Here is a 17556-nt window from a genome sequence, read left to right as displayed (position 1 = left end):
TTGAAGACAAGTAACCCATTTACTTTTAAAAACGAACATGGTGTATGCTGTGGTGTCAGCCAGCATTTAGGAACAGAGGATTGATTTATTAGACTGGAACATGGCCCCTTCCAATCCAGTTCCCTATTCATCTGTAGGATTTTTGTCCTCCCTCCCTGTCATCCGTGATGGGAGTGAAAATGAAATACCATTATGCTCCTGTCTCACAAATGCATATCATGGCACAGCACAAGTGGATCTGGGCGTTGTTGGTGAATATATGTGTATCCCATGCACCTTGTGTAACCCCATGGTCTCTGGGTTTCCAGTACTGTATGGCTGTGGGAGTGGGTTTTTTAGGCACTGGAGAAGGGCAGCGAAGTCTAGCTCATCCAAGGTTACAAATGTACACCAGGAAGGGTGATTGGTGCTGTGCAGCCCCACTCCCTGTTGCAAGGAATGCCCCCTAAGCTGACTCTCACAGCTCTGTGCCAGTGAGCAATGTGGAAGAGGGGACATGAGGCATGGGCAAGAGTTCAGTGCTACTGGGGGTGCAGTGTTCCCTGGGCAGGTTCCCAAACCACACTGAGCTGGGCCATGGCTCCTAGGAGCGTGGAGTGCTCAGAGGCTTCCTTATTCTCCCTGAGCTTGTGTGGGTGAGGGTGGTGCTCCTTAGCCCCCTACCCCTCACTCGCCACACTCTGGGGGCAATGCAGCTTGGGTGGAAAGGAAGGGCCAGGCTCTGGGAGAGAAAGGGAGGGGGAGGGACTTCTGAGCCCGGAGGTGTGAAGGGGAAAGAACTACAAATCCCACAGTCCTTCGCGCGGCGGCGTCCATAGCGACGAGGCCTGAAGCAGAGCGGGTCCGCCGCCATGGGGCAGGATTACTACGCGGTGCTGGAGCTCAACCCCAGCGCCAAAGACGCCGACATCAAAAAAGCGTGAGCGCGGGGAGCCGGAGGCCCAAACAGCTGCGCGGCGCCTCCGCTCGGGTCCGGCGGCGCCGGGGCACGCGCGTGTGCACATCTGCCCTGGTGCAACAGCCGCGCACGTCTGCAGCAGGTGCACACGGCTGTGCCCGCCGCCGGGCTGCACGGCCGCACCCTTTCCAGACCACTGGGCAAGCAGCGCGTGCGGGTCACTCTCCCACGGAGGGGCACCTAGATCCGTGGGTCCCAGCCTTGTCACTAGTGGGGGGCCCCCTCTTCGCCGCAGACCCCCTCGGTCCCCCCGACTGTTCATCGACCCCATCCCCCCAAAAGCCAAGTCTAGCTGCTATCAAATGGAAAGGGAAACCACAGCATGGATGTTCGGGCTGCGATTCATAACCTCATTGGAAGAGATTTAATTTAAAAATAATAACTGAGTGAAACGTTGCAAATTATTTAAAACATTTACTAGGTTATTTTATTGATCTTTAATATTTTTCATGGACCCTCTACAATTCTCTCCCAGACTCGAGGTTCAGGACCACTGATCTAGAACACTTACAGAAAGAATGAGGGGGGAGCCAAGTTCGTCTGTATCTTAAAAAATAACAAGAAGTCCTATGGCACCTTATAGACTAACAGATATTTCCGAGCAAGATGCATCTGACGAAGCGGATCTTTGCCCGTGACAGCTTATGCTCCCAAATATCTGTTAGTCTATAAGGTGCCACAGGACTTCTTGTTGTCACAGAAAGAATGAGTCCTCTGCAGTCTCAGCTGAGAGCCAGCTGGCTTTTAGTGCCAGCTGTAGAGGAGACTCATTTTTGTTCTCTGGGGTCGGTGCCACTACAAGTGACTGACCCATACCCAGGAGGTGTGTGGGTTACACAAGCACCTCGTGGGTGGTGGCCAGTACGGCTGCACACTGCTCTGCAGGGTAGTTATGTGAATCCTCCCTCCATGTGTGCATCGCGGTGTTGGCTCCAATGCAGTACTCGCTGCTGTGAAGACCAGGAGCTCTGGGGAGAGGGAGCAATTCCCTTGTTTTCCTGTAGAAGTCATCTTGTTTTCCCACATAGCTGTGAAAGCGATAGGCCAGGTTGGCGTCCCTCAGTTTTCACACATCTCTGTACTGAGTTCAGTGACCCTGAATGCTGCTGCGAAAGGAATCATAGATTCCAAGACTGGGAGGGACCACTGTGATCATTGGGGCTCGACCTTCTATGGGACAAGCCATCTGATTAACTCTTCTGGGGAACTGAGGTTCGTAGATTTTGTGGGCCCCCCATGCTCTGAGCTAGGGCTAAAATATGGGGTTCAGTGTACAGGAGGGGGCACTGGTGAACAGCCTTGGGGTAGAGGTGTGGGGTCTGTGCAGGAAGTGGGCAGTAGGGTGCAGCAGTAGGGCAAGGGATCTGGGTGGGAGGTAGGGCGCAAGAGGACCTGAGGGATCTGAAAGCGAGGGGAGGGTTCAGGAGGTGGGTGGAGGTGTGGGGTCTGGGCAGGGGGGAGGGTGCAGGTGTGGGGTCTTGGCAGGAGGGAGATGCAGGAGAGGGGGATGAGTGCTGGGTGGCAGAGAGGGTGCAGGAGCAGAGGGGGTGTGAGGTCTGGGCAGGAGGGGGGATGCAGGATTGGGGGGACAAGGTCTGGCTGGGCAGGGACAGGTGTTTAGGGTGCCTATGCAGAACAGCTCTTTGGGGGGCACAGGTGGCTCCATGTGGCTCTACACACTGCAGAGAAGCACTTCCTGCAGACACCACCTCCTGTCACTCCCATTGGCTGTGATTCCTAGCCAATGGGAGCAACAGAGGCGGGGAGTGGGTAGTGGCTGCAGCGAGCGCGTCCTTGCAGTGGGCAGAGCTGCTTTCTCTCCCCTGCCAGGCAGAGCCTGCAGGTCAGATCTGGTGCTGGCTTGCTTGGATCAGGTCTGTGAGGCTCAGGGCTCCATTTACCCCTCCCCTGCAGCAGGGAGCTAGCACTGGCGCTCCAGCTGTGGCGCCCTCCATGTGGCTGGAGCACTAGCACCAGCTTGCACCTCTGCAGTGCAGGGAGCCCCAAGCCTCACAAGCCAGATCAAGGAAAGCCACAGGACAGATCAGGACCATGAGCCGTAGGTTTCCCATCCCTGTGCTAAACAAAGGAGAGTGCAGGGTCATGTGTCTAGCCGTGGGGCAACTCAAGGGAGAGCAGTGTATGGATCTGCCATTCGATGATGTGTCTAACCTGGAAAGGCCTAGTCCTGCAAGGACTTGGGCCCGGATCTTCAATGGGATTTCACTGGTGAACTTCCTTAGAATCAGTGGGAGTTAGAAGCCTAAATACTTTTTAGGATCTGTCCCAGTTGCAGTACTGATACACAGCCCACTCCCCATGAATGTTCAGCATGCTGGTGGATCAGGGCAGAAATTAGCGCAGGGAATTGCTTTTAGGTGCTACTGATTTCCTGTGCCACAGCAGGGTGGAGACAGAACCAGACTTTGCAATGCGCAAGAGATTAGCTCAGTTTGAAAATGCTAGGTAAGGCTTTACGTTCAAAGACAGGCAGAGTCGGGCGCTTACCCCGCACAGCCATTCTACTGATACATTGGGATCGTAAACATTTGAAAAATTCCCTAAGCAAAAAAAGCACCTCAGTTTGCCTGTCAAAACAGCACCTAACTGTGCCCATGGTGGCACTGAACCCTCCTAGTTTCTATTTTGCAGCTACCGAAAACTAGCCTTGAAGACCCATCCTTTGAAAAATAAGGAGCCTTGGGCACCTGATAAGTTCCAGCAGCTCGCAGAAGCCTACGACGTGTTAAGTGATCGTAAGTAGAAACATGTTTCTCTTCCCACAGATAAACTATGCTGGATAAGAACTGGAAAGTCGTATCCATGTACAGAAGGTAGTTGCTGCAGGGGGATGTCTTTAGGTACATCATATCATCTCGTTTGCTGCCATGCTGGTTAGCTAATGTGCTTCTCTGTCTGGCTGTTAGTTACTTAATTATTTATTTATTGCATGCAGCACTGCACCCTGCTCCTGCAGGCTGCTCATGGCTGGTGTATGGCGATCTGATGACTTAGCTGGCATGAGTGCAAGGGGCTCACCTGTGCCAGTTAGATTGCAGGGCCTCCTGCAATGCTGTGGCCCAGAGAACTAGCTTGAACCTTGGACGCATAAGCAGAGGAATATTAAGCAAAAGGAGGGAACTTATATAGTCTCTGTTCACAGCATTGGAGAGACCATTACTGGAAAACCATCTCCAGTTCTGGTGTCCAGACTTCCAAAAGAATGCTGAAATATTGGAGAGTTCAGACAATACTATACTGATTCAAAGTCAGAAAAGCATGCTTTATAGGCTATGTCTACACTAGCCCCAAACTTCGAAATGGCCATGTAAATGGCCATTTCGAAGTTTACTAATGAAGCACTGAAATACATATTCAGCGCCTCATTAGCATGTGGGTGGCCATGGCACTTCAAAATTGACGCGGCTCGCCACTGCGTGGCTCGTCCGGACGGGGCTCCTTTTCGAAAGGACCCCGCCTACTTCGAAGTCCCCTTATTCCTGTGAGCAGATGGGAATAAGGGGACTTCGAAGTAGGCGGGGTCCTTTCGAAGAGGAGCCCCGTCTGGATGAGCTGCGTGGCGGCGAGCCGTGTCAATTTCGAAGTGCCGCGGCCGCCCGCATGCTAATGAGGTGCTGAATATGTATTTCCGCGCTTCATTAGTAAACTTCGAAATGGCCATTTACGTGGCCATTTCGAAATTTGGGGCTAGTATAGACACGGCCATAATGAGCATGAGAACAGAAGAACGGCCATTACTGGGTCAGACCAAAGGTCCATCTAGCCCAGCATCCCATCTGCTGACACTGGCCAGTGCCAGGTTCCCCAGAGTGGGTAGACAAAAGACAATGATCGAGTGACTTGTCTCCTGCCATCCATCTCCAGCCTTTGACAGACAGAGGCCAGGGACACCATTCCTGCCCCCTTGCTAATAGACTTTTATGGAGCTAACCTCCATGAATTTATCTAGCTCTTCTTTGACCTCTCTTATAGTCCTAGCCTTCGCAGTTTCCTCTGGCAAGGAGTTCCACAGGTTGACTGTGCGCTGTGTGAAAAAGAACTTTATTTTATTGGTTTTAATTTTATTACATTTTCATCTGTTTAGATTTGCCACAGAGATGGTTAAGAGGTGACTTGATCATGGTCGATAACAGTGGCTTTCAACCTTTCCAGACTGTTGTACCTCTTTCAGGAGTCTGATTTGTCTTCCATGTCCCAAGTTTCACCTTACTTTAAATTACTTGCTTAATACACTACTCAAAATCAGACATAAATACACAGAAGTGCCACGGCACACTGTTGCTGAAAAATTGCTGACTTTCTCATTTTTACCATATAATCATAAAACAAATCAATGGGAATAGAAATATTGTACTCACCTGTCAGCATAAAGTGTATACAGCAGTTTGAACAAGTCATTGTCTGAACGAAGCTTCAGTTCGTCATGGCTTGGTCGGTGCTTTTTATGTAGCCTCTTGTAAAATCAGACAAATGCCTAGATGAGTAGCTGTATCCCCTGGAAGATTGCTATGTACCCCCAGCAGTACGTGTACCCCTGAGTGAAAACCGCTCGTCTATATGTACTGTACTTACACGTGTTTATAATCTCTCTAGGTCCCAGTAGACTGTCCAGACTGGAGATAGAGAAGTCTGAAGTCTTTCAGGCATATAGGCCCACATTAGGCTTATCCAAGCTCCAGTGTTAAACTGAGTTTGTTTTTTTAGCTTGAGTGACAGGCGTGAAGCATGTAAAAGGATGAGGTGAAGAGAAACAAAAGTTATTTATGTTCAATCTTTGGTGACCAGTGTGCTGGCACCTCAGCAGTCCCAGCCGCAGAAACCCCAGCCAGGGGGCTAGGAAACCCTGGCAGCCTGTGGCAGAGAACTAGCTGGGTCATGGAGCCCTATGGGCAGCCCCAGCCATGGAAACCTCAGCTGGAGGGTGGGGGGGTCCCTACCAGCCCCTTGGCAGGGAGCTGGCTGAGTATGGGCTCCTCATTTATTTTAACAAAAAAAACAGTGGTGATGACCCTTAAAGTATCAGGATCATCTTATGTAATGTGTGAGATGAGGTCACAGAAGTGAAGAAAATGGGGATAATCGGGTACCACGTGCTGTGTATAATTGGTTTGCTTGCTTTATGGAAAGAAGGGTGTAGTTAGAAAGCAAGGTGGCCAAATGAGACTAAGGAAAACCTTGAAAAAAGAGGCCCTGTTGTTAATCTTCTCGTGATAGAGGACATTGTTCAGTGTATTACAAAAGTGAAGTTTTGTAGAAGTTCTTTGTCAGAGCTTTTCCTAGTCTCTGCAGAGTAATACTGGGATAGAAAGGTACCCCTTAGGCCTGACCCTGCTATGCGCACTTTGGGTAGTGCTTGTAACTGTATTGGCATTGGGATAAGGAATATTGGTATATGCTCATGTTTGTATTTTGAATGTAACTAGCGCCAAGAGGCCTTTGGAATTCATCAAGGAATCCTTGTGTGAAAACTGAGTAGAGGGAAATTTTAATTGAGCTCATTAGGAAAATGATTTGTAACAGTCTTCTCTGTGGATGACAGGAGAGTATCAACCATATTTCCCAAGATCAGTGAATGTATTTTTCACCTTCCCCAGCTGGGAAGATGAGCCTTTGAGATTGCTTCTAAGTATGAGAAAGTTGCTACCACCTACCAGCAATAGCAGCCTTTCTGCTACATCAGGCTTTGTTAAGGCCAGGAAAATAGCTTTGGGGAACATAACCCAGGATCAGGCAAAGACTTGGATCTAGAATTCAAATGATCAAAGCACTTGTACATCTTCTGATGCCTCTTTCTCCCTTAGCTGTGAAGAGGGCCATCTATGATAAGTTTGGAGAAGAGGGTCTCAAAGGAGGAATCCCCCTGGAGTTTGGGAGTGACCCCCCCTGGTCTGTTGGCTATGTGTTTCATGGCAATGCGGAGAAAGTCTTCAAGGAGTTCTTTGGCGGTGATAATCCCTTTGCTGGTAGGTATAATCCCTTCTTCTTAGGCTTTTATGATGACTGGCCCAAGTGTTGTCTCTTCAATGGAACCAACCCTACGGTTGGCAGAATGTGAATTAAAATTTTGTACAGTCGCTTGGAAACCAGACTGTGCCCTTTTCCCTTTGCCACGTGCAGTCCACAGGACCCCAGTGTGAGCTTTTTCTCCTTCAATTAGTGGTGGTTTACCTGACCTGTCACCAGTGTTCCCTGTAAAACGAGCATGTGGGCGGCCACCCAGGAGAGATTCAAGTACTGCCCTGCTGATTAGCAGCGCACCCGCTGCCGGTAACGTGGGGGTGCACATCCACATGTGCCTCAGCACCCGTAACAACATTTAATCTGCGCGTGCATCTGTTAGCTACAACAGATCAGGAAAGGGATCTTGAAATTATAGTGGATAGTTCTCTGAAAACATCCACGCAGTGTGCAGCGGCAGTCAGTAGAGCAAATAGGATGTTAGGAATAATTAAAAAAGGGATAGAAAATAAGACAAAGAATATCTTACTTCCCCTATATAAAACTATGGTACATCCACATCTTGAGTACTGCGTGCAGATGTGGTCTCCTCACCTCAAAAAAGATATATTGGCATTAGAAAAGGTTCAGAAAAGGGCAACTAAACTGATTAAGGGTTGGGAACGGGTTCCATATGAGGACAGGCTAAGGAGACTGGGACTTTTCAGTCTAGAAAAGAGGAGACTGAGGGGCAATATGATAGAGGTATATAAAATCATGAATGGTATGGAGAAAGTGAATACAGAAAAGTTATTTACTTGTTCCCATAATATAAGAACTAGAGGACACCAAATGAAATTAATGGGTAGCAGGTTCAAAACTAATAAAAGAAAGTTTTTCTTCACACAGCGCACAGTCAACCTGTGGAACTCCTTACCAGAGGTTGCTGTGAAGGCCAGGACTCTAACAGAGTTGAAAAAAGAGCTCAATAAATATTTGGAGGTTAGGTCCATAGATGGCTATTAGCAAGGGGTAGAGTATGGTGCCTAGCCTTTTGTTGAAGGCGGGAGATGGATGGCAGGAGACAAATTGCTTGATCATTGTCTTTGGTTCACCTCCTCTGGGGCACCTGGCATTGGCTACTGTCGGCAGACAGGATACTGGGCTAAATGGACCTTTGGTCTGACCCAGTATGGCCATTCTTATGAGGAAATTCAAGGGAACACTGGCTGTCATCCTGCCCCATGTCTCCATAGAAGTGGTGTTGGGCAGTACTTTAAACCGCCCCCATGGGACTTGTGTCTTCCCTAGAACATGTCACTCTCCCCTCTTGAAAATCTCCTGGCCCAAGTAATGGTAAGGGCACCATCACTCAGAGATTTTAATGTCATGCTGCAGTCAGCCACTAGGAGGTGCTGAAGTGGTACAACATGCCCCTTCCATTTCACTAGGAACTGGGACCCTCAGCACTGAGACAGTTCCAGCCCCAGCCCTCTCTGGCTGCGTGTGTGTCACCTGCATGAAAGCACAATGTGTTGTGAGCTGAGGGCAGGGCACTCGTGAGGTCTGATGGGACGATTTCTGCCCAATCCATCTTGTGGTGAAAGTTTCCAACGCATTAAAAGTGTAACATTGTAAATCTGCACGAGTGAATTGACACTCTGCTTGCGGAGCTCACCAATCCCAGTCTGTCTAATCCCTCCTCATGGGACAGCTCCTCTGTACCCCTCATTGTTTTTGTTGCCCTTCTCTGTTCCTTTTCCATGTCTAATGTATTTTTTTTGAGGTGGGACGACTAGAACTTCATACCGTATTCAAGGGGTGGGATGAAGGGTTTATAGCAGGGGTCTATGATACTTACTGTCTCCTTATCTACCCTTTTCCTAGTTGTCCATATCACAATGTTAGTTCTTTACTGCTGCTGCACGCTGAGCGGATGTCAAAGAGCTATGCGAGATGACTCCAACATCTCTCTCTTGAGTGGTACCAGCTAATTTAGATCCCATCATTCGTATGCACAGATGAGGTTTTGTTTTTCCAATATGTACAGAGTTCTTCGCTCCAGATGGATCCGAAGTGATCACTGCATTTGGGGGGCTCCGGGGAAAAGGGGTGCCAAAGCAGGATCCCCCGATCGAGCGAGATCTCTACCTGTCACTGGAGGACCTCTTCTACGGATGCACCAAGAAAATTAAGATTTCTCGCCGGGTGAGGAACGCTAGGTACTGGGTTAGAAGTGGTGAGAAGTGAGCCTGAACTGGTAGCGTTAGGGGTGTGATGGCTGCTGGTAAAGAACCTGTAGTGGAGGAACTGTTCCTTCCCATTCGGCTGCTTTGTATGTTTCATTGGAAGCCAGGGCATTGGAAATGTCGCTGGAGTCCGTGGATGTGACCGATCACTATATAGTCTGTGATAGTGTTTCCCACGTCCCAGGTGACAGAGGAGTGGGCAGGTGGAGGGTAGGCTGCTCCAGGAAGGGAAGCCCAGGCTCACATGCACTGCATAGAGCTGTAGCTTCAGGCAGGACCCCAAAAGCCAGTTCCTGAGCGCGCTCTGTTGCTGTGGGACCCGGCCCCACTCCTGGAGTGCAGGAGGCCCTGCTGGAAGTTCTGCCTTACACAGCACCCAGCAGGGTATGGGTAAAGCTTGAGCTCCTGAAGCTTTGACATGACAGGTTTGGGTCTCTTTGCCTGCCTTGATCTTAGCAGTCTGGCCTCTGCCATTGACAAGGCTCGGAGGGGTAGATGGCTCGTGCCGGCACAGACTACCTTGAAATTAATAAAATACAATCCCCAAGCATGAAGTCTCATGACTCCGCTGCTGCCCCACTAAGGTCAGAGGCAGACCTGCTGACAGGGCAGGGCAAAAGGGGCAATAGCCCCCGAAGTAGCAGTGGCAGCGGTCAGAGCTCCAGCCCCTTTGAAATGCTGTAGCAATGGTGCTGTGCTGCTCTGCACAGCTCTGGGAGGAGGCAGGACTGTGTGCCTTAGGCCCTGCCCCTTCCAGAGGTGTGGAGCTGGGTCTGCTGCCCACCTTGCCCCTGGGCCTGTGGTGGCTGTGAACCCTGCTGGTCAGAGGGAAATTAAATACAAATGTTAATGTCTCTGGCAGACTCCAGTAAGGTAGCACAGGGCTACAGGGGTCCATGTTTGTCTCTGATTAGCCTGTTTTCCCCGCTGTGTGTTTTGCCTCTTTCCTCCTCACGGGGCCCTGTCTTGGATGATCCCAAGATGCTACTGTAATAACCCAGTTTGCACAGCTGCCTGAGCACAGAAGCTCTGCAGTTCCAGCCAGTATCTGATTTCGGTTCCTAAAAATAGTTGCCCACAAAGCTGGAGCTGTATCACTGGCATCCTAGCCGATCAAAGGGGCAGGTCTTCTAGACACAGACCAAACCAGACTGCCTCAATCAGCTGTTCCAACCCCCAGGTGATGAATGAAGATGGTCACACATCCACCATCAGAGATAAGATCTTAACGATTGACGTGAAGCCTGGGTGGAAGCCAGGCACCAGGATTACCTTTCAAAAAGAAGGGGACCAGGTAACTTGCAGACTCTCGGATGCTCTTGCCATCACTGCTAGCCACAAAGTCACCAGTACTGACAGGAACATTCACTGCTCGCTGTGATGATGCCTTGTGTTTCTGTCGCAAGATCTAGAAGTGCTGACAGACACTAACCAATAAGCCACCCAACGTGCCTGAGGTATTATGCCTATTTTAAGTTGGGGCTCAGAGTGTGACGGGCAGTGTTTCTACATTGCCTCAAGGATTTAGGAGCACAAATCCCATTTCGGAGCCAGTTGGAGCTCAACAAGGTTAGCTCTGCCATGACCTTGAGCGAATCACATAACCTCCCTGCCTCAGTTTCCCCTCTGATAACCCTCTATTACCTCAGCAGGGCATTGTCAGGACTAGCTAATTAATGTGTGTTGAGTGCTTTGACCAGGAGGGCCATGATTTGCCACAGAGATCCATCCCCTTGGCTCTGCTCAGGCAGTGTTGAGGGTCCAGCATCCCGTTGTATGTGACCAGCCAGGCATAGCACTGGCCCAAGAGAGTTATAGAACTGAAGCCACTTGCATCAAGCTGAAGGAAGTGGCCCCTGTGTCCTCTACCCCTGCACAGCAGAGTGTCAGGAAGGAGGGGAACCTGGCCAGTGGAAGAGATTATAGCCTGCTCTTGGCTGCTGTCCCTCTTCCTGGCATTGGACTGGCACAGACTGGCTCCAGATACACAGGATGTTAATATTGTTGGGTGAAATTCATCCCAGTGCAGAGGTTGAGCAACAGCACTTTCCACATCCTATTTGAGGGCTTCAGTGGGACTTAAGTGAACCATGTGGCTTGTCCTGGCCCTCTACACCAGGGTGAATTTCACCCCCACGGGAGAGCATGCAGCAGTGGTCAGTATAGAAATTACACCCAAAGATCCATCTTAAAAGAATGTTCATAATGTTGCAATATCAAGCTATTAGCCAAGATGTTCAGGGCTGCCACCCTTGACAGGAGCGGTTGGTTTTACAGCTCCTGTCAGGTGTGGCAGCCTGACTCTTGGCTGCCACCACTGACAGGAGCTGGGAAACTGACCAGTTTCCTGTCTTCTGTGAGAGGCAGGTAGCTGGGAGCCAGACTCCAGCTCTCTTCTGCTCACAGGAGTGGGGTAACTGACCAGGGCAGGAGAGCTGATCAGTTTCCTGTCTCCTGTGAGCTGCAGGGATCTGGGAGCCAGGCTCCCAGCTCTGGGCTGCTCACAGGAGACAGGAAACTGTCCAGCGCTGCTGCACTGATCAGTTTCCTGGCTCCCCTGAGTAACGCAAAATTGGATTTGTGCGGGGTTGCCTGGGAACACAACCTCCGCGTAAGTCGGGAGTCTACTGTACCATGCCTGGTCTGCTTCCTGTTTATGTCTTGTGTTTTAGGGCCCAAACATTATCCCTGCTGATATTATCTTCATTGTACGAGAGAAACTCCACCCAAGGTTTAAAAGGGAGGATGACAACCTGCTTTATGTAGCCACCATCCCCCTGGGGAAGGTAAGGGTGCTGGTAGAATTTGCACACAGGAAAAGGAAGAGCAGCACATTGACTTCAATGGGAGGGGATGGTGTCTTCACCTTTCTTCCCATTCCATAAGGCAGCAGGGTTTGTAGGATGACAGCAAAATGAATTGGAGGTGAAAGGAGTCACTGGTTTATAATTGGACCAGACAGACTTTGGGCTGGCCAATCAACATTAATGAATTAGCTGTTCTTGAATCAGCTGAATTCATCATTGATCATCAGGGGAGATGAGAGGATCTGGGCACCTCACTGTAATGCCTTTGAGGTAAGGAATTTTGCATCTACAGATCCAGCCCCACCAGGTCTGGCCCACCTTTTCTCTGGGCGTGCCCCTCGGTGGCAGTTGGACACTTGGGTGCTTGTGGCAGAGAAGCAGATTGTCTGACTCTCTGCTATCAGAACTCAGAAGATCCCTTGCACTGGGCTGATCTGCTTGTGCCTGCGGGGGTAATGAAGCTGTAAAGGTCCATTTGCAGCAGCCTTACCCAGGCTCCAGCCTGCACCTGCTCTTTGGAATAACAGAATCGTAGCGTCACTGACTGAGCTCGGTGCCTCGCTCTGTCTTTTGCAGGCTTTGATTGGGTGTACGGTGGATGTGAGGACCCTAGATGACAGACTGCTTAATATTCCCATCAATGATATCGTCCAGTAAGTGTGGGAGCAGAAATCGCTCTGTGTGCAATCAGCGAGACAAGCTGCACTGCTCTCCTTGTGTCTGGAAAGGCTTCCTTTTGGGGCACAGTTAGCAAACCCTGGCTCTGCTCTGCCCTGCCAAGTTTTTGGAGACTGTTGAGGATAACTTCCTGATACAAGTGCTGAAGTCACCAACCAGGGGCCATGCGCAGCTTGATCTGCTGCTCACAAACAGGGAAGAAATAGTAGGACGAGTAGACGTGGGTGGTAACCTGGGCTGCAGTGATCATGAGGCGGTAGATTTCAGGATTCTGACAAAAGGAAGAAAGGTGAGCAGTAAAATACAGACCCTTGGCTTCAGAAGAGCAGATTTCGACTCCCTGAGAGAACTGATGGGCAAGATCCCTTGGGAAGCTAATACGAAGGGGAAAGGAGTTTGGAGAACTGGCAGTATTTTACAGAGGTCTTATGGAAGGCACAGGAACAAACCGTCCTGATGCACAGTAAAAAAAGCAAATATGGTAGGCAACCAGCTTGGCTTACGAGAGAAATCCTTGGCGAGCTTAAACTCAAAAAGGATGCGTCTAAGAAGTGGAAAGTTGGACAGATGACTAAGCAGGAGTATAAATATATAGCTGGAGAATGCTGGGGTGTAAACAGGAAATCGAAAGCACAATTGGAACTGCAGCTAGCAAGGAATAGGAAGGGCAACAAGAAGGGCTTCTACAGGTATGTTAAGAATAAGAGGGTTATCAGGGAGGGTGTGGGGCTGTTACTGAAAGAGGGGGGTAAACTGGTGATAGATGATGTGGAAAAGGCTGAAGTATCCAATGCTTTTTCTCCCTCCGTCTTCATGGACAAGGTCAGCTCCCCGACTATGGCACTAGACAATGCAGTATGGGGAGGAGATGGGAAGCCCTCCGTGGGGAAAGAACAGGTTAAGAGCTATTTAGAAAAGCTAGACACACGCAAATACATGGGTTTGGATTTAATACATCCAAGGGTACTGAGGGAATTGGCAGACCTCACTGCCGAGCCTTTAGCTATTATCTTTGAAAATTCATGGAGATTGGAAAGAGGCAAATGTTGTGCCCATCTTAAAAAAAAGGAAAGGAGGACAATCTCGGAACTCTAGACTGGTCAGCCTTACCTCAGTCCCTGGAAGGATCCTGGAGGGGATCCTCAAGGAATCTATTTTGGAGCACTTGGAAGAGGGGAAAGTGATCAAGAGTAGTCCACATGGATTCACCAAGGGCAAGACCTGCCTGACCAATCTGATTAGCTTCTATGATGACTTAACAGGCTCTGTGGACATGGGGAAGTCAATGGATGTGACATACTTTGACTTTAGCAAAGCTTTGGATACAGTCTCTCATGATATTCTTGCCCATAAGTTAAGTATGGGTTGGATACATGGACTGTAAGATGGATAGAAAACTGGCTTGACAGACGGGCCCAATGAGTACTGGTCAATGGCTCAGTGTCTGGTTGGTGGTCGGTTTCAAGTGGAGTGCCCCAAGGATCAGTTCTAGGCACAATTCTGTTCAACATATTTATTAATTACCTGGATGAGGGGATGGATTGCACCCTCAGCAAATTTGCAGATGACACTTAAGGTAGGGGTCAGGTAGATACATTGGAGGGTAGGGATAGGGTCCAGAGTGACCTAAACAAATTGGAGGATTGGATCAAAAGAAATTTGATGAGGTGCAAAAAGGACAAGTGCAGAGTACTGCACTTGGGATGGAAGAATCCCAAACATTGTTACAGGGTGGGGACCAACTGGCTAAGTAGCAGTGCAGCAGAAAAGGACCTGTGGATTACGATGGATGAGAGGCTAGATATGAGTCAACAGTGTGGCCTCGTAGCCAGGAAGGCTAATGGCATATTAGTATGCATTAGGAGAAGCATTTCCATTAGATCTAGAGAAGTTATTATTCCTCTCTGTTGGGCACTGGTGAGACCTCATCTGGAGTATTGTGTCCAGTTCTGGGCCCCCCAGTATAGAAAGGATGTGGACTTACTGAAGCAAGTTCAGCAGAGGGCAATGAAAAATGATATAGGGCTGGAGCACATGACCTGAGGAGAAGCTGAGAGATTTGGGCTTATTTAGTTTGCAGAAAAGAAAACTGAGGGGCAATTTAATAGCAGTCTTCAACTTTCTGAAAGGGAGCTCTAAAGAGGATGGAGAGAGGCTGTTCTCTGTAGTGACTGATGGCAGAAGAAGGAGCAGTGGTCTGAAATTACAGAGGGAGAGGTGCGGATTGGATATTCGGAAAAACTATTTCACCAGGCAGGTGGTGAAGCACTGGAATGCCTTCCCGAGAGAGGTGGTGGAATCTCCATCCCTAGAGGTTTTTAAGTCCTGGCTTGACACAGTCATGGCTGGGATGATTTAGTTGGAGCTGATCCTACTTTAGGCAGGGGGCTGGACTATATGACCTCCTGAGGTCCCTTCCAGCCCTAGAATTCTATGATTCAAGTGGAGGCAAGATTTTCAGTAGTGTCTTGGGATGCTCAAGCTGCAGCACCTGGATTGACAAAGGGTGGGGGCTCAGTACTCCCTGGGAATAGGGCCCCTTTAGGGGGTCTTTGATTGGGCAGCCTGATCACTGTTCCCTTTTGAAAGTGTTGGCCTGCCTGTTAACATGGCCCCTCCCTGCTAAGCAGCTCTGCTCCACCTGTGTGTGCAGAGCAAGATTGAGGTATGCTAGGTCACAGACTCCACCAGGGGCTACTGCTTTTATCCTCTCAGCAACTGTGGACCCCAGGGCAAGGTGGGAAGGGGGCCCAGCTCTGCACCCTGGAAGGGGCAGGGCCTTGGGCAGTCAGTAGCTGTGGCCTCCCTGTTCTCACACCATGAGGAGCAGCGGAGCAGCACTGCTGGCACTTCAAAGGGGCTTGGAGCTCCAACTGCTGCCAAAATAGCCGTGTTGGCAGCTAGAGCTGGGGGCCCTTTAAAATGCCTGTCTCAGCCCTGCAGAGACTCTGCGTCTCCAGGAGGGTGACTTGGCTCCTTAGCAGGATTGCTGAATTCTGCCCACCTTCATTTTCATGCACCTCCACTGGAGGCAGCTTGCTGCACCTGTGCAAACCCCTGCCCTGGTGTTACCCAGGGCCAATTTCAACTTTGCAGAACCTCTCTCAGCAAGGGCAGCACCTGGGCCAGACTGAGCCCAGCTGGCCTTTCAGACCCCCGGGGCGGCCCTCTGAGAAAACCCAAGCCAGAGTCACAGGGACAAAGCCGAGAGAGAACCCGAAAGCCCATTTTCAGTGTCATTTGTCAGAGAAGAGCAGTGCTTTGAAGAAATCACTTCAGGTGTCTTGCCAAGCACAGTGCTGCAGAATCCCACCTTGCAGCCTAGGTAGGGCAGCTCTTGCCATCTGGGAGGGCTGCACCAGTGCACACAGAGACACCGTTTGCTTCACAATGAGATTATCTCCCCTGTGTTCTGGACACCCCTGCCAGGCGTGTGTGTCTGCTGCAGCCTTGGGAAGTTACTCCCTGCGCCTTCCCGCATAACGCCACCGGCCTTTGGTTTTGCAGCCCGAAGTACTTCAAGATCGTGCCGGGGGAAGGCATGCCTCTGCCCAGCAATCCCACACACAAAGGGGATCTCATCATGTATTTTGATATCTGCTTCCCGGAACGGCTCACGCCGGCCAAGAAACAGCTCCTGAGACAAGCACTCCTGGCATAAGGCTCCTGTAAATTCATCTCCATGGGGCCCAAAGGAATAAAACTTTCGAGATATTTACGGACATCTCGTCAATGGCTGTATGTTATTGGTGTTATAAATGGCTCTCCCACTGCACACGCTCTTGGATGTGGTTGCTTTAATGACTTCATGGAAGGGTAACGAAAGAATCACCTGGGGTTATTGACAAACCCTAAGACTGAGCATGATGATGATGCTTTTTATTGCAGCCCGGAACCTGCCTGCCCTAGCAAAATTAAATTCCTCCCCACACAATACAAAAAAACAGTCTTGTAGCACTTCAAAGACTAATGAAATGATTTATTGGGTGATGAGCTTTTGTGGGGCAGACCCTGTTCTGCAGAGACGTTCTTCACTTCAGCTACATCTACACAATAGCCCTATTTTGAAATAACACAATCAGACACATAACGCATTTTGAAATAGCACCCAACTAATAGCATTTCCGGTCCATAGCAGTATTTCAAAATAGTGCCATGGGACCCCCTTATGGCCTATTTCCAAATAGGTGCCATTCCTCATGGAAAGCAGTTTACTGGAATCAAAATAATGCACCTGCTATTTCGAAATAGCGTGTGGGTTATTTAGATACTGCCAACCTTATTTTGAAGTAACTGCTGTTATTTTGACATAACTTGGCTGTGTAATCATAGCCTTCCAGTCCTAAACTGGGTTTGTAGGGATACTGTGCTCATTTAAAGAGCTGCCATGTTCCTCCCCAGCCATGGCTGCATTTCTCTAGTGGTTATAGCAGAGGGGAAAGCCTTAGGTCATGGTTTCCCAAACTGAGGGGCGTGCCCCCTGTGGGGGCATGAAGAAATTGCAGGGAGGGCATGAGGTGACCCAGGCCCCCTCTCGTCATTCCTCCCACCCCAAGAAAGATCCTGTCCTTACTTCCAGCTCTCAGCCCCTGCCATTTCACATGGGCAACCTGGCAGGCAGCTGGCAAAGGCCCACAGCGAGCTAGCTGTCTCTTGCAAAGGTGAGTGAGTGTGGGTTGAGGGTGGGGAGGTGAAGGAGGGGGTTAGATGGGGGATTGGCAGTGCCTGGCTTTGGGGGAGGGGAGGGGCTCAGGCAGGTGGCTCATGGCTGGCCCCAGCAGCGCAGGACTCGGGTGAGCAGCCCCAGCAGCGTGGGGCTCGGGCAGCTGGCCAGCTTGGGCTGCACTAGGCACCCACAAGGTGCGGGGGGCGGTCTGTGCTGTTAGCCTGAATGGTCCATAGTTGG

The 17556-nt window shown here is 50.0% G+C and overlaps 1 protein-coding gene across 1 annotated transcript; it reads left to right on the top strand.

Moving 5' to 3' along the window:
* Nucleotides 1-809: 809 nt before the first annotated feature.
* On the top strand, nucleotides 810-16419 carry DNAJB13 (DnaJ heat shock protein family (Hsp40) member B13). Its single transcript, XM_074981060.1, has 8 exons — nucleotides 810-919; nucleotides 3611-3714; nucleotides 6781-6942; nucleotides 8967-9124; nucleotides 10346-10459; nucleotides 11838-11951; nucleotides 12549-12625; nucleotides 16158-16419. The coding sequence occupies exons 1-8, from the start codon at nucleotides 852-854 to the stop codon at nucleotides 16309-16311; spliced, it is 951 nt and encodes a 316-aa protein (XP_074837161.1). The 5' UTR covers nucleotides 810-851; the 3' UTR covers nucleotides 16312-16419.
* Nucleotides 16420-17556: the final 1137 nt, after the last annotated feature.

Source organism: Carettochelys insculpta, chromosome 1, assembly GCF_033958435.1.
Source record: "Carettochelys insculpta isolate YL-2023 chromosome 1, ASM3395843v1, whole genome shotgun sequence".
NCBI lineage: Eukaryota > Metazoa > Chordata > Testudines > Carettochelyidae > Carettochelys > Carettochelys insculpta.
Note: the sequence above shows the minus strand (reverse complement) of the source record. Positions and strands in the feature narration are given on the sequence as shown.

Excerpts from the sequence above, each read along its gene's own strand:
- DNAJB13 (XM_074981060.1), top strand. The coding sequence starts at position 852 with ATGGGGCAGGATTACTACGCGGTGCTGGAGCTCAACCCCAGCGCCAAA. Across the intron at positions 3,715-6,780 it reads CTACGACGTGTTAAGTGATC|CTGTGAAGAGGGCCATCTAT; the intron begins GTAAGTAGAAAC and ends TTTCTCCCTTAG. Across the intron at positions 10,460-11,837 it reads TTCAAAAAGAAGGGGACCAG|GGCCCAAACATTATCCCTGC; the intron begins GTAACTTGCAGA and ends CTTGTGTTTTAG.